The sequence below is a fragment of the Haliaeetus leucocephalus genome, unplaced genomic scaffold (assembly GCF_000737465.1).
Source record: "Haliaeetus leucocephalus isolate CR32 unplaced genomic scaffold, Haliaeetus_leucocephalus-4.0 Scaffold906, whole genome shotgun sequence".
Taxonomy (NCBI): Eukaryota; Metazoa; Chordata; class Aves; order Accipitriformes; family Accipitridae; genus Haliaeetus; species Haliaeetus leucocephalus.
In genome coordinates this window covers 839,604-862,464 of record NW_010973342.1, presented here as the reverse complement: position 1 = coordinate 862,464, position 22,861 = coordinate 839,604, and the positions used below count along the sequence as shown (strand labels likewise).

Genomic DNA, 22,861 nt, shown 5'->3' with positions numbered 1-22,861 from the left:
TTTTACCTTGTCAAAGCCAATCAAGTGATGACTGAAACACATGCTGTTCTGAATGAAGTGCATATGTTTTATCTTTTGCTTCCATTTTACTTGTACTCCATTTAAACTTCTCTTTGATCTTGCATCAGCCTCTCAGAGTCCTTTATAGCTTGTTATTACTGTAATTGTGCAATATGAAACAAATGAAAAAAACTTCCTATGCACTGCTAAAAAAGATTTAAGAATAACACAGTAAAATCATGTCAAAAGAAATCGTTCAATGCTAGTGAACACACACAATAGGATTTTGAAATTGTTTTACAAAATCTGGTATTTTATTTTATCTTTCAAAAATTGCTGTCTACTGGGTTTCCTTGATATATAGCTTTGGAGTAGGTGAGAGAGTCATATCTGGAATGCACTAGCTGTATGAACAACTGCTTGGAAACACATTAAATTGATTTATCAATGTAATCTTTTTCTAATCTTGTTATTAAAATCTTAATAATTTTGATTTTTGTGGGTTATTAAAACTCCTATAAAACTCAGGCATTCCTTAGTTCACTGATACTAGAACTGATTCAAAGAAGTCCACCAAGACCCTTCTGAAAAACTTTTATGAGATGACTTGGTCTGGCTTTTCTTGTTTATCGCTCTTAAATAAACGTATGGATCTCTTGTGCTAGACATCATGCAAAATAACATGAAGAATCTGTCAGACCTTCCTTTTCTTTGTAAGTCCTCACTGTAGTTTCTGTGAGCAGTCAGTATTGGGCATAGACATGTCCCAAAGATTGTAACAGGAAAAATGGGGTTATATCTATGGCATAATTTCCTTCATGACCACATGTCAATTGTGCAAAGTTGACAATCCCTTTCCCAGTTTTAATTACAGAAGACAGTAATTACCTGCTTTGTAAGCATTAAGTAATATAGTCACAACTTTTTGATTAATTTCTAACATTTCACAACTCCATTAGAAAGGCTTGCAGATATAATTAGGTCAAATAAAACCACTGAATATACTTGGATGAAATGCAATAATTTGACCAAAGACACAAACAACTCCTCCCCTTTTATGAGCTATATCTGTTAATACAAACAGGTCCATAGTGTCTGCAACTCAAACACAGTGAACTATGTGAAATGCAGCGTATTAATTGGACCAGGAAGATTATTGACATCCTTGGGATTCAGACTTGTGTTCTATGAATTCTGGCTGAATCTTAGACTATGAAGCACTTGCTTTATGTCTGATATAGTTTTAATATTTAGCTCTGTTGAAATAAATAATGTTGAAATAAACTTTTTTATGGTGGTGAAGTATGAATAGCGTTTCCAAGTCAGAACACCGCAGTTTATATCATTAAAATTTCATGAGCTATCACTTCCCTTGGTTTTGTTTGAGTTGTGAGAAAGCAGCCCCTTGTATTGTATCTCCTTTGCTTAATTGCTAACAGTTTCTCTGGAGAGTGTCGGTGACATTTACCTTGTGTCTCTAACATACTTTCACCACAAACACTGCTGCTTGCTTTCAGAGATGGAAGAACTACAAAACCATCACACCAGAGACTGTAAGAGGAAGAAATCAATGGAAATCCAGCCTTTTAGCCCCTGCTGCTGTGATCATTAATCACTTTTCCTTACACTGGGAGAAAAAAAAAATGGTTCTCAAATTAATTTCAGTAGTGAATGCTAAACAGGCATTAAGAAACGCACTTACTTCTCTCTGTTGAATATGATGAATTCTTTCCTAACGGTTTCCAAGCACTGCTGCAGGTGTACGTTCTTTAAAAAACAGCATGAATAGGTTGATTAAAAAAGATGGAAAATCATATACAAAAATCACAACAACAGAAACAATACTGAACAAAAAGGCTTATGAATGAATACTATCAAAAGGCTTTTTGAAGACTCTTCAGAAGTGGGCTGTGCTGGCACAATCAATCTTTCTTCCTTTTGGAAGAAGTTCCCCACAAAGAATTCCTGAGGACTTTTATGTCTGATAGCTCTAAGAACAGCTTGCATGAACATTCAAAATCATTAGGAGCAGCAACAGAATTTATAAAACCTCACTGAAATGAAAATTCAAGCCTGGAAAACGATTATTTCTTAATCTTCTCAGAAGTTTAGACTGTTTATACAATGAGTGTTTCTACATGGGACACATTAGTCAAGACTGCCAGAGACAGCTTTAAAACATTTATGAAGAATGAGCTTTTCACCGCATACTTTTCATTTTTGGTACTAGGAGTGGATAAATACTCCTTGTAACTATCTGTCCGTGTGTGGGAAGCATATTTGCCAACTGGCAACACTTTTTCATACTTGAAAAGAGCATCTGTGAGAATCTTAAAAATTATTATAACTTAAACATGCTGTTACTATTTGACTGAAATAAATGGTTACTTTTCATGTTGCTTTGGAGATGGGTTATGCTACAGGTAAAATGACAGACATAGAGGTCAAGTCTATTTTCAGAGATGATAAAACTGAACTTAAATGAGTTTGTCTATTAAAAAGTGTAAATGAAACGACACTGACTGCAGTCACAGTCCACAGCTTACCAGTGGGCAGGTTTCCTTAGCTCCATCTTTGGATTTGTTTTTGGCAAGTCGCTTTTTCTTTTTATGGAGAGGCTTGGACTCTAAAATCATTTCTTCAAGTTCAAATGTAGGATCACAGTTCAGTCTTCCTTTCTGGTACAAAAGGATTGAAAGTTACTCTTTGAAGCATCATTGTGTTTTTGTAGTTTGCCTGGCAAGTGTTAATAGCATTAATAATTATCCTGCTTCCCAACCACATCTGTAAAATGAAAACTGTCTTTTTAGGCCTGGAGTGATGCTTGAAGTTTAAATAAGGGAGGTAAGATAAAAATCATATTATAAAGCAATTATAAAGAGTTAGATCCTCTTCCTAGTTATATACAGATGTACTGCTAGAGTGACTACATTATGTCACCCCAATGAGAGAGATTAATCTGGCCCAGAGTCTTCATCAAAATATCAGTTAGTGCTGTGGAGCATAAATAGCAACTGTAATAGTGCAGGAAGGATGGGGAGTACCTCTAAGACCTTAGCTGGTAAAACCTGATTTTCTGAAGAGTTACAGGTATTCAGTTACCTAGCTCCTGTCCGTGATAACAAAGGAAGGAGCAGGCCTTTTTTGGTTAGCAGCGTTTGTATCAAAAAATGGTTGATAGAATACCAGGTTGGAAGGGACCTCAGGAATCACCTGGTCCAACCTTTCTTGGCAAAAGCATGGTCTAGACAAGATGGCCCAGCACCCTGTCCAGCTGAATCTTAAAAGTGTCCAATGTTGGGGAATCCAGCACTTCCCTGGGGAGACTCCTGGAGAAGAGAAGGCTCCAGGAGACCTTATAGCAGCCTTCCAGTACCTAAAGGGGACCTACAGGAATGCTGGAGAGGGACTTTTTACAAAAGCATGTGGTGATAGGACAAGGGGTAATGGCTTTAAACTGAAAGAGGGCAGATTCAGATTAGATGTAAGGAAGAAGTTCTTCCCTGTAAGGGTGGTGAGGCACTGGAAGAGGCTGCCCAGAGAAGCTGTGGATGCCCCATCCCTGGAAGTGTTCAGGGCCAGGTTGGTTGGGGCTTGGAGCAACCTGGTCTAGTGGAAGGTGTCCCTGCCCATGGCAGGGGGGTTGGAACTACATGATCTTTAGTGTCCCAGTCCAAATCATTCTATGATTCTATGATTATTCCAATGGCTGATTGTTCTCATGGTGAAAAATTTTCCTCTCGTGTCCAGTCGGAATCTCCCCAGGAGTACCTTGCACACATTACCCCTTGTCTTTCCAATGTGACTCCTTGTAAAAAGGGAGTCTCTGTCTTCTTTGTAGCCACCCTTTAAATACTGGAACATGGTGATAAGGTCTCGCCTAAGCCTTCTTTTCTCAAGGCTGAACAAACCCAGTTCTCTCAGCCTTTCCTCATATGGCAGGCTTCCCAGTCCTTTAATCATCTTTGTGGCCTTTCTTTCGACCCTCTCCAGCCTGTCCACATCTTTTTTTGCATAGTGGGGACCAAAACTGAACACAATATGCCAGGTGTGGCCTGACAAGCGCTGTGTAGAGTGGGATAATGACTTCTTTACCTCTGCTGGTGATGCCCTTCTTGATGCAACCCAGCATCCTGTTGGCTTTCTTTGCCACAGCAGCACGCTGTTCACCCATATTGAGCTTGTTGTCCACCAGAACCCCCAGGTCCCTTTCCACAGAGCTGCTCCCCAGCTGGGTAGATCCCAGCCTGTGCTGCACTCCTGGGTTATGTTTTCTCATGCACGAGACCTTACCCTTGTCCCTATTGAGCTTCATAAAGTTCATGCTAGCTCACTCTTCCAGCCTATCCAGGTCTTCCTGCAGGATGGCTCTCCCTTCCGAAGTGTCCACTTCCCCACTGAGTTTGGTAACATCAGCAAACTTCATCAGGGTACACTTGATCCCGTCATCCAGATCACTTATGAAGATATTAGCGTTGGGCCCAATACTGATCCCTGGGGGACCCCACTTGTGACAGGTTGCCAGTTTGAAAAGGAGCTATTTACCACCACCCTGTGGGTGCTGTCTGTCAGCCAGTTCCCCACCCACCACACAGACCACTTGCCTAGACTATAACGCATCGGTTTCTCTAGGAGGAGGCTGTGGGAAACTGTATCGAAAGCCTTGGAGAAATCCAGGTAGACAATGTCCACTGCTTGCCCCACATCAACCGAGCAGGTTACTTTATCATAGAAGGCGATCAGGTTTGTCAAGCACGATTTGCCCTAGGTGAATCTGTGCTGGCTTTTCCCTATCACATACTTCATTCCAATCTATTATGCTTTTTCTACTCTATCCAATCTATTACGGTTTTTCTTACCTGTTACTTACGTTACTTAAATAATCCGGATTCTCCATTTTTATGTTAATTTGTGATGCTTGAACCAAATCTTAAGATTCTTTGTTGTATCAGAAAGTCCTTTTTTAAGCAGGATGATTGGAAACACCATTTCTATGTGGTTGTTTCCTTCCTTAATTCCTTTCAGGTTCTTGATTCTTTCAGATCTTTTCAGCATAAAAGTTTACAGGAGCATAGTTTATGCCTTGAGGGTTTTTTTTTAGTTCTATTCATTAGTGCAATAAAGCCACCTCATGACAACATTTGGGATGAACTCTTCCTCTTATATTTAGGGATAAGAGCTAGGGTATGGCTGGAAATCTATGGTTCAGCTGAACCCAATAAATTTTTAAAAAGTCACAACTTGGCATCGTAGTTACTGGATCAGTGTTTTGCTACTTCTGTCATCAGAATAACAGGAGTTCCTTTCTTCTCCTCATTCTCTCAAAGCATTTAAAAAAAATTGCAAACAATTTGAATTGTGTGGTGGAAGATCTTAAAAGCAGCCTGTTTTCCTCTGGGACTTTCAAGAGTTCAATCACACCATTATCACCATCAAGGTGGAAGTACTAACGTAAGTCACATATAAATGGCAAATATTATTTAGCAACCAAGACACTAAGCAGCAAAACCACATCAGAAACCACTTGTATAACTTGTGGTGTCCTACAATGAAACATTTGATTTAGAGATCACTCCATCATTTTTATTCCTAGCAAAGTCTGTATACTCAAAGTATAATATTAAGCTCTCTGATGCCTTTTCCTGTATACTATCCAGTTAGTTTTAGTAAATTATTTTTTTTATTAATGGAGGTTTATATCTTATTTACATTTATTTATAAATAAATAATTCTTTATATTTGATCAATATCAGTTCTTTTCTTGAGCATGTACAGTTTTAATATTTGTTTGAGCACTTAAAAAATACATCACTTAAATTCTGAAGCTTTAAAAATGAACACAAATTACATTTAAATAATTCCTTGCTTGCTTTATCAAATATTTAACAATACAAAAAAACTACTAACAATTTATGACTCCAGGCTGAATATAAAGAAACTAGCTAAACCATAAAGAAACATATGTACTAGTTAAGTAAGAATGATGTTTCTCAAACTACTGAGGGAGAAATTAAACTATGGGACCTTCCTACCACAGGCCTCCCACATGCCCTCTTGCCTGCAGAAGGCAGGCAAGCTCCTGACAATAATGGCAAGTTGTCAAAATTTATAAAACTCTGTAGTTATAAAACTCTCCCCAGATCACAGTGTATGTTGGGCCCAGTTCACCCTCTCACCAAAGCCTGAAAACCAACAAATATTTTGTTGTGTGGCCCCGGGTTAATCAGTGAAGGTTTTGCTGGTGCAACAGAGAGAGAAATTTTTGGAAAATGCCTGGCCAAACTTGGTCTCACGAAACAGTAAAGTTTACTATTAAAAGAAGTGTTGTGCTAGAAAAGTTGCTTTGATTTTTACCTTCTCACTGTTTTTTCCTAACACACCTGACTGACCAGGTGGAACAAGCTCTGCAATATCAGCGTCTGTCCTGAAGTGTCTGGTAGAGCTTGTAATGGGACTTTCAGATTAATCTTTTATCTAAAGTTACTTAGTAACTTATCTGAAAGTTACATTTATCTAAAGTAGCTTCTAACTCCTATTTTCTTTTAAACATATAATATTATTTTGCCTCCAATATTACAGATTTCCCTGCAATATTATAGATTCCCACCAAAACACAAATAAGGTGAATCCAAATGTGAGAAGAATAGCTGTCTTTGAACACATGTTTAATGGCAGACAGTTCAAAGTATTTCAAGAGGACTTCCTCTTTTCTCAGTCTCCATCACATTCAACATTGTCAACATCAACCACAGAGACAGGCCACTTGGCTAATAGAGCAGACACATAGGTTCCATAATTGCTTCTGAAATTACATTGAAAATTACTTTTTTCACCATCCTTAAGAAGTCAGGAAACTTATCTATACTCTCTCAGGAGCAAGGTACTCTCAAAACAGCCTAAATCCAGGTGGAAAAAAGCAAACAGCCACATGAGAACTGTGAATTAAGGAGTTAGGGTTACTTGTCTGTAGCCAGATGCAGACCATCACACACTTATCACAGAATCATGGAATCATTTCAGTTGGAAAAGACCTTTAAGATCATTGAGTCCAACTGTCAACCCACCACCACCATGCCCGCTAAACCATGTCCTGAAGTGCCACGTCTAACGCGTGTTTTGAACACCTCCAGGGATGGTGACTCCAGCGCTTCCCTGGGCACCTGTTGTGCCCCAGCTCTGGGTAGGCTGCGCATAAGCCAGCTGGATGTGGAAAACTTGGAGGCCCTTTATTAGGTCCTATTACTACAGCTGAAGTGCCATACCTCACTGCTTAGGAGGCAGGCATAGCAGGGTGGCACACATCACGCTAGTTGGCTGTACACTCCTGGACCAAAGCGGGCTTAAGTCCAATCCTCAGGAGCAGAGTTAAGATGGAGGACATGGCCCTATGAATTCAAGCTTGAGTGGGAGCAAGGAGGAGACCGAGGAGATGTCTGGGGAAAGGAAACCACTGGAGCAGCAGCAGGAGCGGGGAACAGACTTGCCATCGGCAGGTTTCAGTAGCCAGTTTTGCTGAAGCAGATTGAAGTCGTCTCTTTTGACTTTAAGTCCTAAGACGTGTACCTAGGCACGACTGTGCTTTGCAGAGTCTGGGACTCTCCTGGATCCCCAGGTATGTTGTACCTTTGAGTATGGGGAACTGGATCCCTCTTGTAAAATACAAAGCAGGGTTGTGAAGTTTCCTGCATGCTGACAGTTGTGGATTAAACTTTCAGCTAGGAATAGGAGGTCTAAATAATCTGTTGAGTTTTGTCTGAGAAGGAGTCAGCCCACACCTATGATATCTCAGAGAGCAGCTCTAACTTGAAAAAAAGGAAAAGAGGAAAAGCAGTCTCCATTCATCTTGTAGATCCACGGCACCACAGAGAATGGAGTTCACGGTCCACCAGGCCAGGGAGGAGCTTTGTTCTGCAGGGCTTTGCTTAGGGTAGCAACCTGGGCAAGCATAGAGGAAGGGCCAGGCATGGCACAGCAGTTATTCCAGCTGCAGGGACATTGAGTGAGAGGGAAGAAGTCCTGGCCTTGGTTTGGTAGATATGGCATTCACTTCTCAAGCTTTCAGCTTGCACCACCATTGAGCCACAACATGAAAGGAAGGAATTTCAGCCCTGGTGAACATTGCTCTGAAGTGCCTAAGAGGGTCCTGCCTTTCTCTCCACCCGTTGTGCTAGTTACCTGCTGTATTCCTGGTCTTTCCCCAAGCTCCCTGAGGGAAGCCCTGCTTGTCCACCCATAGCTTTCATCTCCTGCAGGACTTTGCTTCCAGGAAAGGCTCTGGTCAGGTGCCAAGAAGCACAGCAAACACTGCCAGCTCTGTCTTGGCAACCCACCCGGCTGCCTTTGCTCCATTAGGCAATGCCCTCTCGCCCTCAGCTTCTGCAGGGCTCGATCCTGCCCCCATCAGGTTTAGCAAGAACTCTAATGTGTGCCTGGATGAGAACAGGGTCTAGGTATTCCCCCTTCCTCGACTTTCTTTACAGCTGCATAAAAAAAGAATATAAACAAACCTTAGTATGCTACAGATGTATTGTTTGGAGAAGAATTATGGTGTAGTATGACAGAACAAAGGGGAGAAGCATGGTAACACTGCAGTCATTACTTTTTATTCATGGTCCTCAAATCCATTTAGCTTACAAATGATCAAAATGGAAATATCCAGAAAATACCAACAAAATGGAACCACAGTAAAAAAGAAACCACCAGATTCCCTCACAGAATCTGGATGTTTTAGAGTAGGAAACTGTCACAAAGGAAATAGGTCAGTCTTTTGGAACAGTTTTTTTTAACTGAAAAAGGAACAGCACAACTGGGATATTAAAAAGTCTTGCAAATGTTACTCAGATGCCTAACTTTCAGAGCAGCAACAATCTTCTTGGTATTCTTTGGCTCAGAGTTAACTCTGACAATCATTTGCTCTAACAGCTGAAATGCAAAGTCTGGAAAATGTATTTTTTTATTCGAAAGGGAACAAAAAGTGAACCAAGGTTAATTAGATTTTGTTGTGATCGAATGAAATGGGCCAAATTTTCCCTTAGCTGTGACTGAATAAATGAAAGGAGAATCCAAAGTAAAGCTTCAGTGAGAAGTAAATCATTGAAGAGCAATACATGCAAGTGTAAACAAGTAAAACGGCAATGATAATTAAAGTCAGAATTTGCAAACACAGTTCACCTGGAATATCGACTTACATTAGGAACAAAGCCTGGGGTCACAGCTTTCTCTAAAACAGCATCCCAGTTGACATCAGCTAGGTATGGAGAGCTTTGGATGTCTGCAAGGCTTGAAAGACGGCACTCCGGGTCCTTAGTGAGGAGCTGTGATCAAGCACAAGGCATTTTCTAAGGGACTGGATGCCATATGAAAGAGTAAATGTATCACAAGCATAAATTGTATGATACACAATTTTGAGTAAGAAAATGGCTAGGGAATCTTCTAACACCTCCTGCAAGTCCCAGTCCAAAAAAAAAAAAAGTAATAACTCATAGGATATGAAAATAATTTAATTGCCACCAGATGGCTGTTGCAGGCACAAAGTGTATAAATGTATTAGTAATTGTCCTGAACAGTAATAAAAGTCTGTTTACAAATACACAAGAGTCCAAGTGACACGAAGCATCACAGTTCAATGCCCCCTAACAATTTGTATTTCATCTTTAATTTATTGGAAGATATAGTTACACTGAGCATCCTGGCAGCAATTAAAATTAACCACCTCATTGCTCCATCTATCAAAAATAGATTGCTCATTGCTGCAAAGGAAATTGATCTTGTATTGCTCTATTTACACATTCACAAACATCTCCTGCTCCAGTATCAGTACTGATAGTCTGAAATACCTAAAAGAGACAGATAAGCCTTGCAGCATGGCCAGAAAATTAAACCAAACAAATAACTGGGATTTGAGGAAGAAAGTGAGTTCCAGGGTTGTGATGCATTCGGAAAGAACCCTGTTTAGTGACATTTACAGCAAGTGGCTCGACTTTTCTTTTTGCAACTATAGCACCATGGGACAGGGAGAGTTACAGCCCTTTTCATCTCTAAGCTCCCTGACTGGAAACTGTAGCAGAAATCCAGAGGGCAGAGTGGTCCTCCCTTCCCTCTCCCACATGCACAGCTAGGGCTGGAGAGGAGGGGCCCAGGGCACAGAGTGGGAATTACTGATCCCCAAAGTTTTGCTATGACTAGTGAATCAGTTTTAAAATAAACAAAATGTTAGATTTCTATTTCTTTGAGGCCACGAAAACCCTGAGTCTGAGCCTAAGAATAATCCAGCTTCTCAAGAGAAAATACTGCACCACCCATGTACAGGAAAATCTAGGAATAAGCACTGCTTTCTTACCCTTGACATTTCGGCTACCTAATGTGTGTGCTTGCCTGATGCCTCTGCATTGTTGGGGGGGCTTCTGGAAGAGGAGAGAAGAGCGGACAGAAGGTGTTTGTGCTTTCTTACCTTTTTCAGTAGTGCTATCATGCCCTTGCACCATGCAGATGAGTAGTGAACTCTTTCTATCTTGAACATGTTGAGTATCTCATCGATAGGGGTGGCTGAATGAATTTCATAGGGCCTCTGGGATAAAGTTAAATCAATATCAAGTCAGCAAGAATGGATAAAAGAGTGTAGACAGTTCACATTTTCCTGAGCTCAGTATTGTTTATGCTGGAAATATCAAAACCACCAAAACATCTTGTAACAATTTTGAGGCTAATCCTTCTTTGGGTGTGTGCTTTTCTTTGGTCATAATGAATGTGATTACTCATAGATGTATTTCCTGTGCAAATTTTTCTCTCATGAAAAGAAGTATCAGTTCAAATGAGATGGCTGCATAATTTTGTTCCTGGGACATTCTGTGTGAACTGTGGATTATTTACCATTTTTTACTTGTAGTACTAGAATGTACTTGTGATCTAAACTGACAAAATGGAAAAGTGGTGGCTGAAGGGAGCTTTGTCACCCTGATTTTACTGAGTAGTAGATAGAAGAAATTAAAAAATGCTTACAAAAATCTGTGTAAGAACCACAGTAAAAAAGTACTCAGCAAATCCCAATCCTTCTCCTTTTCCCTTTTTGAAATCTAAAATTAACTCATTACATGGAACTATGGATTAGATGGACCTGCTGTCCTGGTTTTGGGCCTAAATTCTTTTATAGGTGAAGAGAAGCCCTAGTCTTCACAGTGCTTTGTTCAGGAAGATTGCTGTGATTTATCTTTTACTAAATGTAGCATTTGGAAATGAAAGTATGACATAAATTTATATACTTATTATTGTGCACATATTTTTTTAAAGACTTGTATTTGTGAAGCAAGTTGTTAGAATGATACTCTATGTTGATGTACTGTTTTAAACATGGATAGAGTGTGGATTGCTTGTGAATTAAGTTGTACCCAGCAGATGACAAATATGTGATCTGTGATACGAGATCTGCAGCCAAAAGCCATCATAGCAGCAATGTGCGAATTGATGCACCATAATTCATACACAACATAGAGTTACCTCAACAGCAAAGGGCAGACACTCATTACCTTCACTAAGAACTGAATCATCCCTTGACTTTTGCTAGCATGTACGGGTATAAGATCATAATTTAAGAATATTTCTAGGTGTTAGTTATCTAATCTGATAGCAAATTAGAGCCACTCTTCATAAAGGCCCAGAAGATATTCTTATTTTGAAAAGAAGATTCGTGCACATGTTTAACTTTGGGCATGTGTATGAAACCAACTCCATTCCAAGTCATTGGGATATTCTAAAATTAAATCCAAGGATTGCTTAAATCTTTTTGCTTTGATTCACATTCTGTTAGTCTGTTGTCATTTAGCTATACCATGTCCATATGAATTCAACAGGACCTAAGTGCATGCTCTGAATACATAATATTCTTGAATCAGGTTCAAAACTGTCATTTGAAATAGTCTGTCATATGCTTTTCCCTACCTGTGGTAATGCTGCCATAAAACAGCTATTAAAAATGAAAGGTTAACATTCTGTCTGTTGTCAAGAAGTAACCTACTGCTGATTTAGACTTGATATAATGATGTGACCAATATGATCACTGAGCCAGAATTTACACCAATTGTTGGAAATGGTGACTTAGCTCTAAAAATAGCAACTTTAAGGAATAATGACTCTTTGAAAGAAGTAAAAAGTGAGAATAAAAATAAGAAAGTTTTTCTGTTAAGGATGTTTCTGCACATGCCTTTTTCCTCACTGCAAAAATCCTTTAAAACCTCACCTAATTTTAATTATTAGCATTCTTCCATCTTACTTGATTTTTTTAGATTTGCGGAGATTTTTAATATTGTTCTTAGTTAATTTGAACTCTAAATACTCATAGAAATGGCCATTATATGCTTGGTCTTTTGAGATCCTTCACACCTATATTGCCCATGTTTTTCAGCTATTCAGTCCACTTGAGCATCAGACCCCTTCTTTTTTATTTTGTGAAAAAGGAAAAACAAAATCTGCTTTGTCTTTGTTCATGACGTTTTACCAAAGTTCATTGTAAACCATTCACATCACAGTGAAAGTCGGAGTCCAAGAACCTCACTTACTACCTCTTTCCTTCACTTTGTGTCTGTTGAGAGCATGTTATATAGAGTTAGTGTAATATTTTAGCAGTTGTTTATGGCTTGGGAAAAGACTCATGTGTCAGGGTTTGCATCATGCAGTTTAAATTCCTGAACTTGGGGAAAAGACGAACATTTCATGCAAAGCTTTACAAACTTGTGGTTTTGGTTATCGGGTCTTTTAGTGGCAACTGGCTAAGGAGAGAAATGTTCCTGCAACTTAGGGAGAAATGCTAGCACCACTGGGCACAACCAAAAAACAGCCCAGACAGCTCTGTACTGGACGCAACCTAAAATGATCAAAATAACTCCTCCTTTTTAACGCTCCTTCCTTTCCTCTTGCCTTCCCCATGCACTAACGCTCCAAGTGGAGCAAGTCCTCTCTCCGGGTGGCCCTGCCCAGTGCAACACCTTCCCCTTTCCCCGGAGCTGCACTGAGCGCCCACCCCGCTGCTCTGGGGCGATGGGGCTCTCTTCTCGCTGCTGAACAAAGAGCTGGGGGGGGGAACGTGGAGGAGGAGGGGGCTGCCTGCCTGCAGGTTTAGCTTGCAGCCTCTTCGCGGCCATCTGCAGGGGGCCGCTGCTGAAGATGGAGCTTTGGAGCTCACCGCTGTTGCAGACGGCAACGTGCCTCAGGTTAAGCACATTTCCTCAACCCGCCGCTACTTCTCTTGTCATCAGTCCTGTCAGTTTAGGCCTTGTCTACACTAGAAAAATACAGAAACGCAGTTCGGGAAGAAACACACCTTTTCCTAGGCCGTACAAAGGTGTGGGCTGCCAAGCCACCCTCTGGCTTGCTCAGTGGGCAAGAGCCGCTCTTCAGGAGAAAACAAGCAGCTGGCTTGGTTGAGTGGAGCATAGACAGATGGCAATGTTTTTATTTAAAAAAAAACAAATTGATTCAGTCTCAGCTTCACTTCGTCTGTAGCCAGATAGACTTATTCAGAGAAGACTGTACAGATCTTGGCAAATGGATACCATTCTATATGATTTTTCATTTATAAAGTGACCAGGTATCTTTTGTGATTAGTCTTGGGAGTTCAGCTTTCCTTGCACAATCATTCATTGTGCTGCTTTCTTGGAGACGCTCATTGGCGAAAAGGTTGATATAAAACCAGCAGGATGTTCCTTTAATTTATTATATGTGCAGCTAGTACTACCGTCTATGACTAGGGTTGAGAACGTATTATGCTTATCGCTGCCAGACCTTGACCATTCAGGCTTAAGTTTTCCATCCTGGGAAGAATGTCAGCTTAAAAACTCAGTAATTTTTGAGAATGACAGTAGACAAAAATTGCAAAGACTCTTTTATTTTTTTTTTAAAGGTTTTCAGTATTCCTGTGCTTTGAGAGCAGGCACCAAGGTTTGGCATGGGAGACATCTTCGTATCAGGAGCATTATTTTTGCCATTTCTATGGAAATAAAAATAGCTGGGCCCAGTTTTAGGCCTTTGAAAAATGTAGCTTCTGGATTGAAGTAACAATATGCAGACACTCTAAAATGTAGGTTTCCATCTAAAAATTGGAATAATAGTTGTTCTTTATTTCTAGTTTCCCTTTTCTGTCATCCTACATGAAACTGAGAGATCTTTGTGGGATGGATTGTCACAGAGTACCTAGCAGGACAGGGTAGCAGTACTGTGTTAGTGTCATATGAAAACAAATAGTCCTCCCTTAAAAACAGCATACTGCAATGCAATAAAATCCTCTTTCCAAAATAGGAATTAAGAATTAAAAAATGCTGCTACTTGAGCTACATGTCATTATCCTGAAATAGTAACTAAATTACTCTTTTCCATAGGGAATAGTAAATATTTAAGCAACCAACTCCAATCCTTTGAACCAAATGGAAAAGAATTTTCCATTATCTTCTGTGATATTTGACCATGCTCAGGAAGATTTTTCATTAAGCTTAATCACATAATTGATTAGATAAGTAACAAGTGCACTGGCAGATAAGCATTTTCTGTAGTTGGGCCAAGCATCTTCGAGTATTACATTAGGTCTTTTAAGGCATTAGCCAAGAGAATCAAAGATGTAATAAAGCCTGAAGTAACTCAACTTCTATTTGAAAAAAAATGCCATTATTTCCAGTTCAGCCTTGTTGAGAAGCCATTAAAGCATTAGGCCTTTCCTTAGCCAAACTTAGCAAAAGTTCATAACGTAATTGAGAGTGGGGTGAAACTTTCCTAGGAATGCTTCCAGCTGGGAAGGACTCAGGACAGCATTCCTGACCTGAACCACAGTCTCGTCCACTCAAATTTTATGAAGGGTGCACACAGGGGCACTGCAAACTTCAGGACTTCTGTCAAACAGTGTGTTAAATAACAACAAAACCTGTCGTTCTTACCCAACCCCTCAGTAACTCATATGCTGTGATTCCCAGTGACCACCAGTCTACAGGGTACGAGTATCCTGGACCTCCATCCATAAAGGCCTGGAACACTTCTGGAGCTAAAACAATAAATCAAGTTTTGAAAAGACATTATATTAAGGTTAGATTATGGATCATTAATGTTGACAGTTGAAAAATGAATAAGGACACAATTAACTGGAATTAAATACATTTGTAACCACAGCATTTTCAGGATGCAGTTTCAGTGCCTTGGTTTGCTGGCAATGAGTGCTTTTGTACAACAAAGGGTGTGCTGCTTTGTGTGTTTGGTTGCTTTGCTGAGAGGAAAGCGGTGGTGTAACCCTGGCTGTGCTCCTCCATCTGCACATGCAATACTCTCATGTGCCGCTCTGCCAAAGCAAGGGTCTCTAAGGATATATCTACTCTGGGTTTTGACCAACCACGTGGTCAATGCTGAGCTGAGGGTTATACCACATCTTTTGCTGCAGGATCACCATGTTTCACCTAATGCTGAGCAGAGCTAGAGGCAGGAGAACAGTCAAGATGGCCCAGAGCTTGATCCTGGATTGGCTTTATGCCCAGCTCTCAGATCAAACCCCATACTTTATCATCTGCGTTATGTGCTTCTGGGGAGCCTTCATGGGTTAGGGTTTTTCAAAAGCCAGTAGTTTTATATATTAATTCCTACCTGGCCCATCTGGGTTTTATGTTATGTGACTAAAACAAAGTAATGGGATGGGAATTCCTGAAGTGTCACTTGGAATATTTAGGGTAAAACGCAAACATTTTATGGGACAAATATTTGCAAGCAAGGTGATTCTTTGCGTCTGATGGAAATGTTGGGCATGGTAAATCTCACCTTATTCTACACTTGAATAGAATTAATCAAAGGGGATTTACAAGTTTAGATAAGTTTACAAGTTTACAAAGGGGATTGAGCATGGTCAAATTTACAATTCAGATTGAGAATGCTAATTCAGTCCAAATCCTGACACTGACTGTATGTTGTGAGAAACTCTGTCATGACTGGAAGTAACCACACTATCAATAAAGTAATGAATTCCATAAAAATAATTATCTGGGGGGGAGGAGAGGGAAGATCTTTTCAAAACAAGGATCCAGTTAGCTAATTTCATCAAGAAAGACATAATAAATAACGCCACTGTGGTTTCTTCAGAAAACCATATATAAATAAGAGAGGATATGAAATGAAATTAAATGAAATGAAAAGTCAGTCATGCTTTTCTAATTATTTCACAGCAGAATTTCAGTACACTTTGTGAAAACAGCACTTTCCCTGGGGATTTTCTAAACAACACTATCACTAACCGTAACAGCCTGCTAGATTGCAATTACCCTGTAAACCTCTTCTGGCCACAATACTGAATCTAATGTACCACATTACCACCTGATTACCATCACATCACTTTCTAACGGGCATACTGCAATGAATAATGTAATCTGGTCACACTTACTTCTGACTGGCAGCTTGGGATTTAACTGTGGCATTTAAAGAAGCACCTTTAATTAAAGGAAAGGCATTCCTTCCAGAGGAGTTGTTGCAGTCCTTCCATCATTATGGATGGCAAACTAACAAAACCTCTAAATAGGATTGGTAGGAGAACTGCAGGCACCTAAATAAACATTTTTCCCAGAATACAGGTGTTTGGAGAATAGCTGATCATTGGATCTCTGGCATAGTTAAGCTTGTGCTGTGATCCAGTATGGTATGAATCAACAATGCCATAAAAGTCATCACACTGAGTTAGCTCTGTCTCCCCTCCAGATAATAGAGCTTCACTTGGCATGCTGTATCTCCAGATGCACTTCAGATCTTGTTTGCATGTTGCTGGGGATCTGTGTAGGCACAACTTACATGTGTGTGGGCTATCACATAGATAGATGCTAAGAGGATAGGCAGGATTATTTTGTGTTACTTCAGTGCGTCATTGCACCTAAATTGCACATCAGGCACCAGAGTCATATTTTGAGTATCACCGTAAGCACCTCGTAGTGAACGTTTGCTTTATTTATCCATATTCATTATGGTTTTTGCCTACTGTGCCTAGATGATGTATAATATCTCATTACAGAAAATAGCCTTTGTGGACTTTTTACTCAGTTGTATAGGTATACTATTGGTTTCACTCTTTCTTCTATAGCTTTAACATTGTAGTAGTGCGACGGATCACTATCAGATTTTTGTGAGGTAGAGATGAAAGTACTTTATTGATGCAACCTACAACATTGCCAGAATGGTGCAGCTGTTCTGCTAGTTCAGTGACTGAGTTAGCCACTTTTATTTTATATTCTTGTTCTAAAAGCTTCAAGGTCAACTCATGCCACATTAAGCAGATCAGCAGAAAATGCTTTCTTTTGCTGACTGGCCCTGGTGTTTTGAAGCTCTGTTTTCTCACCTTAAGCTGATGGCATTCTTAGATCAGAAAATGGGCAGTTAGGCTCCTAATTTTTAAAGCAGATAGCCCCTTTTCCCTTGCTGTAGCCGTATGATTTGCAGTCCAGCTGGACTGCCTCTCTGCATTCAGTCAGCTCCAGTGAAGCGGTTGTAGGCACCTGCTTCGCAAGATGAGGGGGGGGACTGACAGAAAGTGCAATATGATTTACAGTATCCTACGTACAAGTTTTTTCTCTGGGTGAAATCTCAATCCTGCTGAAGCCAAAAGACCTTTCCCCAGTTTGGCAAGGCTGTTAAACACCAATCTCACACTAAGCTTGTGCTTAATGTGTCTAAAAACCTTTTTGACCTGAGATGTTAGGTGCAAACGAAGGCCTCCAGGCTGTATGGCAGACTTCTGGAGTTTGCCTGCTCATTCAGAAACATACCATCATTTTACACAAAGACAAAAGATCCTCCAAGTGATGAGGTTAGCCAAGCTCTGAAGAACCAGAGCTGTGAAATACAGAACAGAACATTAGGTTCTGCTGTAAGAAATAACTATGTCAGGAGAACTAATTCAGCGTACAAACCAGCTAGGATAAAAGCACATAAAAAATCTGAAAGGGAAGTTAAAATTCTACATTGATTTTCTTTAGGATTGTTATTGAAATAGACTATCTGTAATCTTTTAAAATTTGAATTTGATCTCAGGCTCAGCTTGGATAGCAGTTCTGCAGCCTGCTGTGGGTAGGTTCTTCCAAAGGATGACAAGATTTGAGCTTGCCAGCTTGGAGCAAGGGCAACAGCTCTGCTGTGTGCACTCTTTCTGCACACATCCTCTCTTATCGTAACAGATTTAAGAGGAGAAGAATACATACATCTTTTATGCCCTACCTAAATGCATGCATCTACCTAAATTCAAGGATTCTGCCTGCAAAAGTTCATTCATGTGAACAAAAGTGAGAAAGTGCATGTAAGAACAAGAGTTTCAGATCTTTTTCCTCAAGCAATTTCTACTGAACAAAGGCTTTTCAGGAAAATATGTGGTTTTAATTCTGGGTCTGATCCTGCAGATTCTCTTGGCCGAGGGCTGTAGTTACTATCACATCCAATTAGAGGGAAGACAGTAGAAGTTTGCACGGTGGAAGCACAGCATTTAAATAGTGAAGCTAAATCAAGTAATAGCAAGTCTAGCAGCAAGAGTGAATTCAAAGACAAGTGGAGAAGTGATGCAATTGTGGGTCTTACAGGTCCTCACAGCTCCCCATGAGCAAACGCCTTTGATGTGATGGAGAACTGCTTTACTAGAGCTGCCCACAAGAGTGCCTTCAACAGCGGCAACCTGGTCCAGCCTCACTGCTCACCCTGCTTTGAGCAGGAGGTTGGACTAGAGACTCCTGAGGCCCCGGCTAACATGAATCACTGACAATCCTGCCATGCTGGTGAAGCTCAACCACTTTCTCACAGTGCATCTGAGTGGGGTGATGAAGGGGTCTAAGGCCAGAAGTGTCAATGGGACCTTTACGGCCTCGGCAGTCATCATGAACTGCATGGGCTCTTCCCCTCCGCTCAGACACCTGGAAAACCTGTCACCCAAAGTACTAGGGACTTTTGAAAGTCTGGATCTCAGAAGCAATGCAGTCTTTCGGTTTGGGGAATTACTCTTCATGTGTGGCAGAAGTGTGATCCGACACCTTTCATGCAAGGTGTTGGTAATTACAAAGACAGTATTTTAAAATTAATGCCATTCCAAGCTGGTACATCTGTGCTAATTTTAACAGGGCAAGCAATAAAATCAGGAATGTTTCTGTGTCTTGAGTGATAATGAATAAATGTACATATTTAACTTCAGCAACTCGCCATGCTAAAAATCCTCCGATTGCTTTTTTCTTTTCTACATCTATATTTTTCTCTTATTAATGTATTTTCATGCTTTGACTGTTTATCTGCTTTGCATTCTTGAAAGATGACATAAAATGAACCCACCTTTGTGCGGCATTAACTGTGCTTCAGTGCATTCCTTGGTTGTCCCTAATACGTATATCAAGTTAATGGTTTTTTTTTTGAACTAATAATTTAAAATAAATCTTTTTCAGAGCTCTACCTTTTGATGCTTTTGTACTGTATCCTTCTAGCAATACCATATCATTGCAGACTGTAGGAAGTAAATAAATGGTTATTTCTCTTTAAAATAAAACCGTACTGGAGAACAGCTAACAAAAAATTGAACATGAAGGCAAATCTGGTGGGTCTGCATCCATCTCAGAAGCAGTGGCTTACTGGGATATCCATACTCCTGTTCTGTGGGTTTAGCCATACTTGGAGCTAATAATTATGTGAAATAGAGAGTAATTTCCGACAAATCAATTAATATATATAACTACGCACTGCAATTGTCATAATAGTCAGATGTTCTACAGTGTAAATGACATAGAAGATGCATCTCATATTGTATGCATATTTCCCTAAAGATCTGTAAAAAAAATAAACTACAAAACCGAAATTTTACTTAACTGGTTGGTAAATATGTATGCCATTTGCGGAAGATTACTAGTCTCTAACAATATGATTCATGAGCTTGAAATAAAAGAGAATATCAATATAAGTGCAAACAACACTGAACCCAATTTTCACTATTTTTTCCTACTGTAAACCAGCATTTTGTACATAGGAAAAAATGCTTTTAAGTAGGGTTTCTAAAAATCTGCTGAGTATTCATAGGTATCTCTTGACTCCATAGTTAAACTGTAAGTGCTCCAGGTCTCTGAAATTCGGGCCATTTTAATTTGGTGCCCAACAGTGAGTTTGAAAATGCTGTCCATGATAAAATAGCCAATTTGAGGTCTCTCGCTTGGAATGGTTGGCACAAAGAATAGCTGTTATTATTTTTGATGGAGCATACTGGTTTAATCATAAAGATAATTCATCAGACTAAATCATAAGATGAAGAGCTTGGAGTCGCTCTGATATGAGTCCTAAATAGCACAATGTGTCATTTCTTTTCTGATGAACTGATTTAAGTTTCACTTCCTTAGCAAGAAGCTAATCAAAGAGCGCCTGGTGTACTTGCCTACCACTACCCGGGAGAATGCCAAGTGTTGATTAAGAAGCTTGCAGAGCTAATACTTACTTTGAAGCATTGCTGACTTCCATAGGCTGCTTTGAAACTTTGTAAAATTGGTGTGAGAAGGAAAGTGAAGTGAGATGAATGCATTAGACCCTTCTTCAAGTAGCCTTTACTACATACTAACAAATCAGTATATTTAAGCAATAACTTGCAAGTGAGTCTTGCAAGATCAATTAGCTGTAAGCAGCTGATTGTCCATGCATAGCTAAATGTTGCCAATGAGACCTGGTCATTAATTCCTACAAAATGACCTGTGCCAGTGTTATTAACATGACAAACTGAAAATAAAATAAAAAATAAACCCATAGTGGTTTGGCCTCAACTTTTTTGAATGATCAAGTTTGGGTGGGCATGCCTGAAACATTTCTCAAGAATGAAAACCTTGACATTAGTCATCTAGTTGGCTAGCTAGAGTCTCTGTAGTCTATTTGCATCTCAGCGGAGACCCTATGTGTCAGTAAGGGGAATCAGAGCTCTGCGGTGTATGGCAGAGGTTGCAAAGCAATACACTCTGCCGTAATCATCATAGTAAAACATACCTCAGTGGCACAGGTTTTACTGTAATGCCTGAGATTTCATAGATAAGAAAATAGATTCCTGTGTCATTAACTGAGGTTCAGCATGATACCATGGTGCTAGATATCATTCTCCTTCCTCATGTTAGTCCCTGATCTTGGAAAAAAAAAGAAAGAATATCTATATAAATGGATATATACACATATATACAATGCACACAGCATAAACAATGTTCTGATTGACTAGCACAGGATAAGCTGTTAAAAGCTTAGAACTTTCCAAATTTTAAACGTGTGAATGACTTGATGTATGTAACACATTCATATTTTCACCTTGCTGAATCACGCTTAATGGATGACAGATTGAGTTGAATACAAAATGAACTTGATTTTTGAAATAATATTCCAAGAACCTTGGACTGAGACAGTTCAGTGACATATTAATTGCTTTCTCAGCCTTGTGATGAGAAAACATTAATTTTCACTTTCCTCTGAAAAGTAAATTCAGAGGTCAGTAATTCTTCTAGGTCATGGTTTAAATAGAAAACAGAAATCAAACTACAGTGATGACAAGTGATCTTCTATTTAGAGTAGAAGCTGTTTTAAGAGCAAAATTGAAGCAAACAACTTCCCTCTTCCTGAATATAAACATGGACTTGGTAACCTATCAATTTACCTCCTAGTGTTTACTTTCTCATGTGCTGAAAGGGTCTAAATCATAACGGACAGCTTTCTGACTCAGAGCTTAAGACTAGCCAACTGCTAAATTCTATTGTATAAGGCAAAGTGCTGCTTAAAGCCTGACCATGCTGGGCCAGCAATTTTCTAGTGTGGGGTCCAGACTTTTTACAGTAGTGTAACTGATTTTGTACCGTTATTCACATTATACACCTCAGTAGTTTTAATATTCATATTTAATGCAATTATTCAATCAAAGTAAATACTTTAGCTACCATTACCTGAACATAGATACTGCATTTAGAACGCTTTATTAGTTAGCCATATGGCTATACAACCTCTCCTGCCCTTACTCAGAGTGCTGTCCTCATAAAACCCTCTGCATTACTCAACCACTGAACAGAACCCACTTCTTGCTCTTGCGTTTGCACAGAGAAGCTCTTACTAGTTGAACATCTGGATCAACCTCAGAGAAACAACCTCAAGTTGCTAGCCCCACTGAAAGAAAGCCCAGCAGCAATGATCGTGTCATGGTCTCCTGCTGCTAAATATGAAATTATACAGAAGTACCTTCCTTACTCCAAACTACCACTTGAACTTCGTGTGTGGGTTTTTTGACTGAAATAGTCAAAGAAATTATTATATTAGCAGTTTTGCTGGAAGATCTCAAAGGGTGGTAGCAGGTCAGAAAGCACAGAGAGGTGAAAAGCAGCTGGAGACAGTAACTTCTTGCCTGATCTCCTGAGGTTTTTCAGCTGCTTGTGTGCCTACTTACTTATTAATGTCAGAGCAGAACCAAAACCTGAATGCCCACTCACAGCTCAGTGCTTAACCCCCTCAGACGCAGTGCTCCTAGTGCAAGCTGAAAACCCCATCAGTACGGTGAGTATTTATTTCAGCACCTCAAAGCCTCACACGTCCACACTTGGTTCTTGCTTATCAGAACAAACACAAGCCTCCCAGCTCATCCTGGCATCGTGATATTTCCCTGGGATCAAAAGGGCAAGTAGTGACATCACTAGTGAAACTCTGTAGATGGGCAGTCAAACCCTCGGTAGGGAAAGGGTGGGATTTTTAAAAAACTAAACACTGCCTTAACTGCACTCAAAAAGCAACAAGTTGCAAAAAGCAACGAGCTACAAAACACTATTTAAATTCAGAGCACTCTTTAGTATGAGTGCAAGGAAAACCAAGGTTGAACAGCTTTGAAAACCCAACTCCA

The 22,861-nt window shown here is 39.8% G+C and overlaps 1 protein-coding gene across 1 annotated transcript in view; it reads right to left on the bottom strand.

The window, feature by feature from the left end:
- The window catches only part of STK32B (serine/threonine kinase 32B), a 147,586-nt gene that overhangs the window by 21,257 nt on the left and 103,468 nt on the right, over positions 1–22,861 (bottom strand). Inside the window, exons 7-11 of the mRNA XM_010583545.1 lie at positions 14,916–15,019; positions 10,451–10,567; positions 9,189–9,314; positions 2,547–2,678; positions 1,703–1,767 (exon numbers count right to left, since the gene is read on the bottom strand). Coding sequence (XP_010581847.1) covers positions 1,703–1,767; positions 2,547–2,678; positions 9,189–9,314; positions 10,451–10,567; positions 14,916–15,019 — 544 coding nt within the window. The remainder of the gene's footprint in view (positions 1–1,702; positions 1,768–2,546; positions 2,679–9,188; positions 9,315–10,450; positions 10,568–14,915; positions 15,020–22,861) is intronic.